Source organism: Syngnathus typhle, linkage group LG7 (assembly GCF_033458585.1).
Source record: "Syngnathus typhle isolate RoL2023-S1 ecotype Sweden linkage group LG7, RoL_Styp_1.0, whole genome shotgun sequence".
NCBI classification, from domain to species: Eukaryota; Metazoa; Chordata; class Actinopteri; order Syngnathiformes; family Syngnathidae; genus Syngnathus; species Syngnathus typhle.
In genome coordinates this window covers 16,192,254-16,204,559 of record NC_083744.1, presented here as the reverse complement: position 1 = coordinate 16,204,559, position 12,306 = coordinate 16,192,254, and the positions used below count along the sequence as shown (strand labels likewise).

General features: G+C 41.6%; 1 protein-coding gene and 1 long non-coding RNA gene across 2 annotated transcripts; both read left to right on the top strand.

The window, feature by feature from the left end:
* The first annotated feature begins 39 nt into the window (after positions 1-39).
* On the top strand, positions 40-4,928 carry api5 (apoptosis inhibitor 5). Its single transcript, XM_061283943.1, has 14 exons — positions 40-361; positions 1,110-1,271; positions 1,378-1,471; positions 1,620-1,685; positions 1,782-1,933; positions 2,004-2,210; positions 2,329-2,433; positions 2,517-2,606; positions 2,709-2,890; positions 2,990-3,083; positions 3,151-3,207; positions 3,315-3,400; positions 3,485-3,627; positions 4,314-4,928. Exons 1-14 carry the CDS (start codon positions 290-292, stop codon positions 4,391-4,393), a joined length of 1,590 nt encoding a protein of 529 aa, XP_061139927.1. The 5' UTR covers positions 40-289; the 3' UTR covers positions 4,394-4,928.
* An 86-nt stretch (positions 4,929-5,014) lies between these two features.
* LOC133157602 (uncharacterized) lies at positions 5,015-11,579 on the top strand. The gene is made up of 4 exons (XR_009715041.1): positions 5,015-5,857; positions 6,123-6,196; positions 11,326-11,379; positions 11,472-11,579. It is a non-coding gene; the product is annotated as an uncharacterized LOC133157602 (long non-coding RNA).
* The last annotated feature ends 727 nt before the right edge of the window (positions 11,580-12,306 follow it).

The window sequence follows — 12,306 nt, the reverse complement described above, 5'->3', positions numbered from 1 at the left end:
CGTGTGTCTTTATCCGCCTTGTGATTGGCTAAATGTGCACATGCGCCTCGTCATTACTTCCGTAGCCGCCTAGCTTAGCCCGCTCTCGTCCGCAGAACGTTGCAGGTATTGCAAACGTCGAGTAAGGACTGATCATCGAAATTTCGCCTCCCTACTCCCATTTTGCGTACACAAAATAGCGGTGTAGCGCCACGACCCCTGTTAATCATTGATAAAAAGAATCGAGAGGGTATTTTTTTGGTATTAGTTTTCATTTGAGCTGAGTGCCAGGCACATCGGACGCACGCTGATGGCGGTCACTATTGAGGATCTCTATCGAAGCTACGGGGTCCTTGCTGATGCCAAGGACGACGTCAGCCAGGTAAGGAAAAGAGCAAAAATACGATATCTGTGTTAAATTCAAATCTTAGCGAATACGCTAAACTTTCATTTATATCTTTTATTGCTGGTTCCTAGTTTACGTAAGCTTGTGTTGTGAGTAGGAAGGGGGGGGGGGGGGGGGTTGCTAAGCTAGCGGCTAGCTTTGAGCCGACTGATGTTCTCTGGTTAATTCACAATAGAACGTTTTTTGAGGCATTTTTTTGTTTTTTTTTCCAAAACCCAATTAGACCTTTGAAGTATTTGTCCTTTCTAATAATGAACACAATAGAGTAATAACAAGTTAGCGAGAAATTAAATGTTTTTATTTTACTCCGTTGTATTAGTTTGACTCATTTTTCTTTCCTCTTTATTATACTCAATTCCTTCCCTCAATCTTGCTTTATTCCACCTCAGATTTGTTTTCCCCATGTCCCCTTTACTTCCCTCAGACTTTATTGTTATGCAAACTTTTTTCTGTTTACCTTCCTTCTGTACCCGTCCTATACTGCTTTAAAATCCCCTTTCTTTGTTCTGGAGTGAAAAGGATTTGCCCCTATTCAGGATACAAGTAAAATAAATATGTCTGTTACTTATTCAGACCCATTTTACCCCTCAGCAGTTTTGCCTGTATGTCCAGAAGTAACCTTACTACTTCAATATCAATTGATTGTTTTCTAATGAGCAAATCAATCAGTGATGTTGAACACGTGCACATAACTAATGTGCTTCTTGTTCCTTGCATTTTGCAGCACAAAGACGCCTACCAAGTCATCCTGAATGGCGTGAAAGGCGGGCCCAAGGAGAAGCGCCTGGCGGCTCAATTCATCCCAAAGTTCTTCAGCAGCTTTCCGGAGTTTGCGGACGCGGCCATCAACGCCCAGCTGGATCTCTGCGAAGACGATGACGTGTCGGTAAGTGTGGCGACGACGCGCAGTGTCTCGAAAATTCAACCTCAGGCTACGTTCGTGCGCTGGCATATCCAAGCGTCTCACAATCGACTTCCTCACTATGGTCCAGATTCGACGGCAGGCTATTAAGGAGCTTCCGCGGTTTGCAACTGGCGACAACATCCTCAAGGTCTCCGATATTCTCACCCAACTCCTCCAGACAGGTATTTTATTGGATTGATAGATACCAAAGTGGTACCTTGACTTGTGAGTGTGCAGCAATTACAATTTATTTAACCAGTGTTGGCGTTTGTTGTCACTCATCTTTACAGCATTATGAAATGAAGTATAATATCTGCTTTCCTCTTTTAGATGACACCGCTGAATTCAACCAAGTGAACGTTTCGCTGGTTTCCATCTTCAAGATCGACGCGAAGGGTACGCGAGTGTGCTTTTCAGTACGTCTTTGCGTTCCCCCCCCCCCCCCCCCCCCGCTCCCTACTAACTTGATGAAGGACGTTGCGTGTCCCGCAGGCACCCTCGGCGGCCTCTTCTCGCAGATCCTTCAAGGGGAGGACATTGTCCGCGAGCGGGCCATTAAATTTCTGTCCACTAAGCTCAAGACCCTGCCGGAGGACGTCATGACAAAGGAGGTGGAGGAGTACGTCTTTGCCGAGACGAAGAAGGTTTGCCTTGTGTCTTTGTAAATTCAATTTGTTGTTGCTCTTGTTGACGATGCCCCCCGCTCGCTTGCAGGTGCTGGAGGACGTGACGGGCGAGGAGTTTGTGCTGCTGATGCGTTTGGTGTCGGGACTGCGCGTGCTGCAGACGGTGAGCGGACGCCAACAGCTGGTGGAGCTGGTGGTGGACCAGGCCTTCCTGGAGCAGGCGCTCAACCCCGCCGACCCCGACACGGTGGACCGCCTGCTGCAGTGCACGCGCCAGGCACTGCCCCTCTTCTCCGTGAGTACACCAATATTTTTTTGTAGATCAAATAGAGCTTAGAGTTTCTGAAGATGTTTATTTGTTTTTTTGGGGGGCAAAAGGTCACTCACTATGTGTTCCATTCTTTCTCCCATAGAAAAATGTTCATTCCACACGTTTTGTGACCTACTTTTGTGAACACGTTCTGCCCAACCTCAGCACGCTGACGACTCCTGTGGCCGAGCTCGACATTCAACTCGAGGTCAGTGTCTAGTTCCCCGATTTGTCGTTTTTAAAAGTTTGAACGCGGCGACTCGATTGCCTTTTTCACGTCCGTGTGCGTAGGTCCTCAAACTGCTGGCGGAGATGAGTCCTTTCTGCGGTGACATGGACAAGCTGGAGACCAACCTCAACATGCTTTTCACCAAGCTGCTGGTGGGTAAACACATTGGCACTGGGTTCGGCACAAACCGGTATCATTGTGCGATGCGGCTCTGTTGACAGGCATTCATTTTGCACATTTCTTTTTTTCCATAGGAGTACATGCCTATGCCCCCGGAAGAGGTGGAGAATGGAGAGCAGCAAACCGGCGAGGAGCCCAAGCTGCAGTTTAGCTACGTGGAGTGTCTGCTCTTCAGCTTCCATCAGCTGGGCAAGAAGCTGCCCGACTTCCTCATTGACAAAGTGGACGCCGAGCGCCTCAAAGACTTCAAGATCAGGTGGGCGTCGCCCGCAGTCGAGAGGCATCGCGCTAACTGAGAAAACGTCACCTTTTGGGCGCCATCGAAAAACCCGCGCGCGTGTCATCGGACTTGCAGGTTGCAGTATTTCGCCAGAGGCCTGCAGGTTTACATCAGACAGCTGCGAGTGGCTCTGCAGGGCAAGACGGGAGAAGCGCTCAAGACGGACGAGGTGGACGCAGCGGTCGCGCTGAGTCTGTCGCCACGTCAGTGCTGACCGGGTCTTTCTTTTTTTCCAGAATAAGATCAAAGTAGTGGCCCTGAAGATTACAAACAACATCAACGTCCTCATCAAGGTTGGTCGCAGTTTGACGAGGAACTCACCCAAATGTCCTTTTCGTGTCCCGACATGAATCCATTCTCTATCATTGGCCCTCAACTCAATTGTCACTCTGCATCTCAGGACCTCTTCCACAACCCTCCATCATTCAAGAGTGCCGTTTCTCTGTCTTGGAAGCCAGTCCAGAAGACCGAGGCGGCAGCCGTGGCGTACGTTTTGACACGTTGCAACGCGGCTGAGTCTGAAATGTCCTGACTTGACTGACCAATCACTTCTCCGATCTCCGCCCGTAGTCTGAAGCGTCCGTCCAGCGACGACGCAGGCTCGGTCGCCAGCGTGAAGAAGCAGACGGCCCCGCAGCCTCGGCGGGACGCTCGGCAAATCTACAACCCACCCAGCGGCAAATACAGCGCCTCCCTAGGAAACTTAAACTACGGTGGGAATGCAAGCACACCACATTGACCTTTTAGTAGTAATCTACCGATATGTTGTTCTTGATTATTTTATGGACACTATGGCAGGCCGTGATTCTATTTTGCAAAATTTGCGTACCGATGACCAGATTTGCTTTAGATAAAACATGATTAACAACATCAAAAATGTCTTAGCAATTTGCTCAATTTTTGGTACACAAAAAGTTGATTGGTCCAGAGCAGCTACACTATTTGAAAAGTGTATACTAATTTACAAATTAATAACAAATATATTTGCCAGTGGCTCGTTTTGCGTCGCACGGGAGGTTGAAATGAATAAAATAAAAAAAACTTTTTTTATTTAATTTAATTCATTAGTTCAATGAACAACAAGAATGAAAGCATTTTTGAGTTTCAAGTTTATCAATTTTTAATAGGAACTTTGTTTTTTGAATCTTTGGTTTTCCTCATGTATAGATTTAAATAAATCAAAATGAAGTAAAATGATCTTTGATCCTGATTTATAAATTTGAAATGAATCAAAATACAAATAAAAAAATGCACCTCTTAAATGATACTGAAAGTTTGCGTGCAGCATGTACAGAAACATTCAACATAATTCAGATCTCTTTTCAAATTGGATTTATTTTGTATGATTTGTGTGGGCCATTGCTAACGTTGTGGTTTCCACCGACAATGTTGCCTACAGAGCAGCGCGGCGGCTTCAGGGGCGGACGGGGACGGGGCTTCGGCACCAGAGGCAACAGAAGCCGAGGGCGGATCTACTAAGGCGGGTCACAAGGGGAGGGGGTGTCACTCATTGAACTGCATCACGCCGAAATCTTTACTGTCAATCTAAACGGACACCACTTTTGTCCCACTTCCATGTTTGAATAATTAGTTTCCATGTTTTTTTTTTTTTTTTAAACCCCTCCTCCTCACCTCTTCCTCACAATGGACTTTTCTATCCAGACCAACTAGAAGTCGTCAAGAAGCCAAGGCCCGTAGCACTAGCTCCTCTCCCTTGTTTTTATCTAAGACGTGTATTCTTGTGGAACAAAAAGACTGCAAAGTTGTGACACACAAATAGTTTTGGTCCCGCTGGGAATTTTTTCAAAAGGAGAAAGAAGAAGAAAAAAAAAAAAGTCCTCATTTTGTCCTGCAAAGTAATGTTAGGGTGCATTTTTTTTGTTACCTGTTTATTTAATCTTGTTTTCATTTTTTAAATTGTTGTTAGATAATCTTCAGTATGAATTGGGCAATTATTAGAACTTTGTAAGAATTGACAATGTCGGATTTCTATCATAAACTTGTATGAACGGTGGCTGTCATGTCTTCATGTACGATAAACGTACTGAACGTTTTTCTTTCCAGGAGAGGGGGGTGGGTGGGTTACAAAGCAAACACGACAAAAAGGAATACATAACTTGGCGTGTTCCTGCTGAAAAATTTCTTTAGTATCCAACATCATGCTAATTTAATTTCGCACCCAAAAAACTTATTCTTAGTAGTCTTAACCATTCCAATTCTGGAAGAAAAAAAACAGTGGATTAAAAAATAATCGGAGTTAAGCTCTGTTTATTTTAATTACCACTGTGCGCATGTTTTTTTTTCTGTTTTGGGATTTAGTATAGAACAGAGGAACAAAAAAAAAAAAAAAGTAAATGTTGTGACAGGCTCTCCCCTCTCGGGGGCGATGCAGACCAGGGTTTTCCCTCCTGCCAGAGCAACAACCAGTTCTATTTTTAGCCCCGTTGATCGTTTCAGGCTTCATTCTTTCTTTGTCTTGCATACAGAAAAAAACCCCATAAATGTTTTAAGCAATCCTGTTCTTTACGCGAAAAAAACATTCATTTGTATGGATTACACCAAATGATGTTTTGTGCCATTGAAAGCATTTAGGAAACATTTTCACATTGGACTTAAATTCTCCAATATCTGCCTTGTTATTGACATGATAAACATATGTTGCCAAAAAAGGCCTAAAAATCAATGCAAATTACAATGAACACATTTGAATCGAAACACACAATCTGGGTCCGTGAACTGGATGTTATTGCATTATATTTTGAATGAAAAGCCCCGTGAGCATTACACCCTGATTTATTATTAATTTTTAAAATATTGTCTCGGCAATCCACTCAGTCCATCTTCCGTGGTACCTTTCAGGTCCTCTTTGAACGTCGCCCCTTTGACCAGCAGGGGGCGGTAAGCAACCGTGGGAAAAGAACTCTAGTGATTGATCGTGACCAGGTATTTCCCAAAGTACGCGCGCGCGCACTCATACACACACACTGCAGAATTTAAAATAATCATGCAGTGATACAGAAAAAGGTGTGGGCGGACAGGGGATCAAAACTAGATGTGATATGATTTGGATCCGGAGTTTTCTTTTTCCATGCCTTTCTATTCCCATTGAAAGCAGAGTGTCTCCGTTTTCGGGGGTTAACCAAAAAAATGTAACCATTAAAAAAAATCCAAAATTAATTTGCTTTCTATTTTCGTCCCCCCCAATCAGATCCTTCCTATAACTCACACATCGGATCATCCGCTCCAATGGAAACGCAAGAAAGAAATTCCACCAACTGACAGGTAACTTCACTTCTCGCCTCTTACGACCCGCTTGGGGACAATGGTGTTACCATGGCAACCAGCCAAACCAAAGTAAATAAATCAATTCTTCTCCCAAAATGAGAATATAATATACCACAATGCAAAGTTTTGGTAGAAACTAAATGAGATGAAAAAATAAGAAAATAATCTACATAAAATATGTTGTCTTGAAATAAGCAAATTATTTTCTTATTGTAAAACATAAACATATTGGAAATAAAAATGAAAAAATATTCAAATTGAAAAATTCAGTAGCGAACATAATTATAAAGTAAATTCAATGAAAGAGAAAGGACTTCATATTTCTAGTTAATATAGAATGCCTGTCTTGATTAAAATATGAAAAGAAATGGAAGAAAACAAAAAAATCTATTCTTTTTCGTCACCGTCTGATTCTTGAGCCAGTCACGCAAAACCGTGTCCCCAAAACGACCGATACGCCGGAACCGAATTTGCGTTGCTTCCAAATTCACCCATCAAAACGCCTCCTCTTGAAACCGCCATCGGAGCACGTCCGTTTGAGGTCTGTAAAAAGGCTATAAAAAGAATCAACTGCGTCAGCGATGCACTTTTTTTTTCCTCCTTTTGGCATCACCGAGAACAAACGCCATATTTATACCCCAGATAAGTTAGTTTTTTTTTTTTTGAACCACTGACGCTTAAATTATTACATCCTTATCATTCCTATTGTCTTTGGAACTCTCCTTGGTGCTGAACCACTCTGTCCTAATGTGAACTGTCGCAGATATACGATGATATAAAACCACAAAGTCAGTTTTTTTAAAGCAGAGTTCCTCACGTACGCTTTCCCACCACTTCCTGCCCTACCAGTTTGTAATCGAGTAACATCTCGCCCACCAAATAAGAACTTAATCCCTTTTGTTTACATCAGCGGTTCTGCCACGCAATAGCTAGTTAGCTACGCCACCGCTCCAAAAATGCACCCCCTTTGTATGGTCTACAAGCATGGCCGCTCTCGGGTGCTTCATCCTTACCTGTCCGTTTTCCAAGTCATATTACAGATATTTGATTGACAGTTGAGTGGTGTCAGTGCTATTAGTGGCAGTTGAGCGGTGTTTATTTTGAAGCCTCATTTTATACATTTGATCATTCCTCAATTTAAATTTGACAGTGTTGTTCACTCCAATCTTCTATGCTGTATCAAATTCCAAATTTTCCCGTTCGTCATAATCTTAATATTCTTCCGTTTCCTTTTTTCCTCCTCTTTTCCTCCTTCGTAATATTCCCTTTCGAGTCGGTACCCCCAAATATAATAAGCACATACTGTATTTCTGTATGTATGTATGGATATGCATGAAAAGCCACCCGCCCCCTCATGCGCAATGCTGGGAATAGTAACAGTGCGGCGAGGCAGCGCTAAATATAGCAGCCAGTGAGTGTTAACATGTCAACTTCAACGGGAGTGCGGAGGAGCGCTTGCCGCTGCACGTGTGTGTATGAGGTGTGTGTGTGTATATATATAAATATAAACCCGCACATGAAGTTTGGCGATAAAAGTGAATCATCGCAAATATGCCAACAGTCACAACACACGCCAAAGCGGTGACATCATGTTAAAGCACACAAGCGGCTGCCATCTATGTGGAATAAAAAACAACAACAGAATGAGCACTTCAAACACTTCTAAAATGTTCTATAACAAATAAATTGATGGAAAAATATTTGATGACCAAAGTCGATTGCCCACGCTGCTCTTCTCGCAAAAGATGCTCCATTTACGCGATTTAAATGAGAAGTTGACCCCCACAAATGGTATTTAAAATATTAGGCACCCCACTCTCGTCTTCTGATTCATGATTTTTGGGGAATATAAATACAAATGAATATAAATCCACCCATTTTTATCCATCACAATCGTTCAGACTCAGGTAACAGCCAATCAGCTTGCAAACATCACCTAACCTGACTCAGAAAACAAATGATTGGGCGTAACCTTAGCAACCATGATGTCATTTTCAGTCCACAACAAAATGGCCACCACCTTAAAATGAACATTTTTGACTTGTCTTCCCGTTTGACTGTTTTTCCGGTGAGGCATCCAACGAATGACAGCTTTGTGTGGTTGAAATATTGAATTTCTACTCTTTTCCTTCAATCTGAACTTGTTTTTGGACCAGATTGTTTACATATTATGTCACACCGCAAAACATTTGTCATCTTGATAGCCATCTGCACTGTTCCATTGATGACGACTACATCAGAGTAGGTGCACCATCTTGAGAAGGTGGTAGTGGTGGTGGTGGGCAAAGGAGGAGTAGGAAGATCTATTTTTACCACGGCTGCATCTTGGAAATAGAATGCGGGTTAAAAAAAAAAAAGCTCAGTTGGAGCTCCATTGAAGACGCTTGTGCAGCAAAGCGTGCGCTTATTTGATTGAAGGAGACTTTAAACATGCTCCCTACCCGTCCTAACCGAAAGTGTGTTACGTAATGGAGCATGTGAATGTCAGGAGTGAGGGAGGAGGAGAAAAAGAGGAGGAGAATGTCTTGCCTTCGTTTCTTTTTTTTCTTTTCTTCAATTGTGCACATCCCCTCTTGAATTTGCGTTTTCCATTGAAATTAAATAAAATCCCATTTGAAAATTGTATCATAACATGGAGCTTAGGTTAAATTGAATTGAATGTAAAGGAACGTTTCAAATTGAAATTACTCACATTTGAAATTTAAATTTAAAATTACACGTCAAATTAATTAAAAAAATAAATAAATTAAAAAAAAAAATTACTTTTTTTTTGTACCCATGTATAATGTGCACCCCAGATTTTAGGACAATAAATTAGTTAAATTTTGCGCATTATACACGGAAAAAAACGGTAAATTTTTTATCAATGTTGAACTACTTTGAAAAAGGGTAATATCTATCCCCCCCCCCAAATCCCCCAAAGTATCCCCTAATAAAATAAAGGATTTATTTATTTATTTATTTATTTATTTATTTATTTATTTATTTATTTATTTATTTATTTATTTATTTATTTATTTATTTATTTATTTATTTATTTATTTATTTATTCATTCTATTCATTCTATTCATTCTATTCATTCTATTCATTCTATTTATTTATTTATTTATTTATTTATTTATTTATTTATTTATTTATTTATTTATTTATTTATTTATTTATTTATTTATTTATTTATAAAATTGAAATGAATACATTTTACTGTGTTTAAAATGAAATTAACATTCAAACCTAAGCAAACTTTCATTTGACAAAATACATTATTTTTAAAGATTAAATGAGTATGGCTCACTATTTGGCAAATCCAAGCTGCCCCCCCAGAATCCTTTTCCTTTTGTTTTTTTTTTTCTCCTCGCCAATTAGGATCTTGTTTGTTCAATTCATCATCCAACAATAATCCCGTTTAACTCGCTTAGGGGAAAAGCAGTATGGCAAAAAAAAAGTGAGGGGGGGGGCCAAGTTCACACCCTTCTTTCTTTTTCCCTTTTTTTTTTTTCCTTTTTCATTCTACACACAAATATCCCAAAACTCCTGGCAGGGGGGAACACTGTGTACTCTACTCTTCACATGTCCACCGAGACGCCCCCCTCTATTCCTAAACACACACACGTACACACGTACACACACACGTACATCAGCGGAACACTCCTGACACTCCTGCGTTCATTCACAGTCTGCTCGCAAAACATTGTGAATGGGTGAGTCCGGGAGTGATGAATGAAGGAGTGAGTGAATGAAGAAGCCAGCCCTCCTTCCTCTCAGTCTCAATGGGGCTTGTCCTTCCATTTCTTTTCTTCTTCTGGTCGTAGTAATAAACACATAAGGAAAGCAAACACGCACATTAGCATAGTGTGTGTGTGTGTTTTGCATTTGTGACAATAGTGTCCTCTGGAGATGCTTTATTGTGTGCAGCAGAGCTCCCAACCAAACATGTGATGCCATGGATTCTGCGTGTGAGTGTGTGTTGTGTGTGTGTGTGTGCTCAGTCTAAAAATAGCCCCACTATAGCTCTGCTCTTCCATTGACATCATCTAGGCAGGAGAGATGAAAAAATAAATAGTGGGGATGTAGGGACACAGTGGGGTTCCTAAAAAAACATCTCATTTAGATGTTTTTGGGGTGTATAGTGATTGTATTTTTTGTTGTTGTCATGAATTTGTGACAGATTTAAAAAAATTAAAAAAATCAGCAAATCCCACCAAGTGCAAATCTGTGAGGTCCAGTCGATGAAATGAATGAAAGAAAACTAGAAACAACATGTTTTATTTCCCCAGTGACTTAAGATAGTTAATACTGGCTCACATTTGACAAAACAGTCAATTACAATCGTTTTATTGTTAGCACTGGAAAGTGACACCCGAAATCGGTATAAGGTTCCGAAACGGGATGACGACAATGACTGGAAAGATGCGAGCCACCAACATGAGTGGGAAGCCACCAGCAGATGGGAAGGGACATTAGAACAAATTAAAAGGGCGTGTGCGTGCGTGCGTGTGTGTATTTCCGAGTGCCTTCGTCACGCCCAACATCTCGCCGTGTGTCGTCAGCCTTGGCAGCCACGCCTGAGTGCTGCGTGACTTTCTCCAGTGACGTGTTTCTGTCGTACAAGAACCCCCCCCGCTCCCCCTACTCCTGGCGGGGGCTCTCCTCCATCTTGTCCTCCTTTTTAGGCCTCGCATGATTGATCGCTGGTTCTTTTCGGCAACGACAATCAAACATATTTATTTATTTAATCTTCTCTCGAAGGGCACACCTAAACCATTGAGAAATTTTCCAAAAAATAAATCCAGTAGCCAATAAAAGCTAAATGTTATCAAAAAAATTTGTTCACCTTTTTTTTGAGGTACAAAGAAAATATGCGTCCATCCCAAAATGTTTTTCTTAACCTAGCGGAACCTAGCCTGTCAGCTAACAAAGCTAACAGAAATCTTGCACATGAAAAGGAATCTTTGTGAATTTATTTTCCCTTTTTTTTTTGGGGGGGGGGGTTAAGATACAAGGGAAATGACCCTCAAGCCCAAAATGAAAATGGTATAGTCCACGTTATCTTTGTGCTTTAGTTTCCGTTGTTGCTCGCTAACAAAAACAACAAGTAAACATTTGTCCCATTTCTAACATGTTATAGCGCCACCTATGGCTTTGAAGCCCGTTCTTCCTCACAACTTGAAGACTTCTTGAGGTGAGTCGTCAACACCAACCCAGAATGGATGCATCTTCCTCCACTCCTTCCTCCACCAAACATATCCACGTGTGTTTGTGTCACCTCTAAAGCTCCAAGTACCAAAAGGCGAGAATCGCAAGCTCCCACGACATCAGAGCCTACGGTCCACCTCAATTCAAGTGGATGATTCATAACTGCTAATTTTGTCCTGACGCCGCGTGTGAGTGAGTGTTTATCTTTTTCTGTCTCTCTTTGTCACTCTTTCCTTCACACTGGAATGTGGAAAAACACAAACGCACAGTGGCGGCGTGAAGCTGTGCCAAAAATACAAAATAAACAGCTTCAATCTGCGCTCATCCAGTGGCGCCTCGAGACGTCGGTGTCACGACTTGGATTTTCCAAGAGCCTTCATTTGGCTGTTTGTGATTTAAAAAAAAAAAAGTCTTGAAGTCATGTTCATTCTTCTAAATTAATTTATCAATTTAATATATTTTACAATTTATATATTTAATTTATTCATTTAGTTATTCAGTGTCCAATTAAAAGGTACAACTAAGAGAATGACATGTGTATTTAAAGTGACTTCATAGCTAAGCGGCTAAGTCTGCTAATGCTAATGCCTAGCGAAATGCTACCAAAAGGGGCGGAGCTAGATATTGGGCAGAATGTGGGTCGGTTGCTCGCCTCACGAAAGTGAAAGACAAAATAACCGCAACGCCAGAAAGATGTCCGCATTGTCCCGTTCATGGACACAGCTTAAACGACCTCGCACTGCGGTTCAGCACCACGGACAGCTCCCGCTCTGTCAATTCGTTATTAACCAGCCACTTCCTGAATGGCAAATCCTGCTGGTGACGTCATAGCGCGGTGATAACCGCTCTTTTTCTACCCTTCATCTTCTTCCCTTTGTTTGAATCATTCTGGATTTTTTTTTTTTTTTGGTCA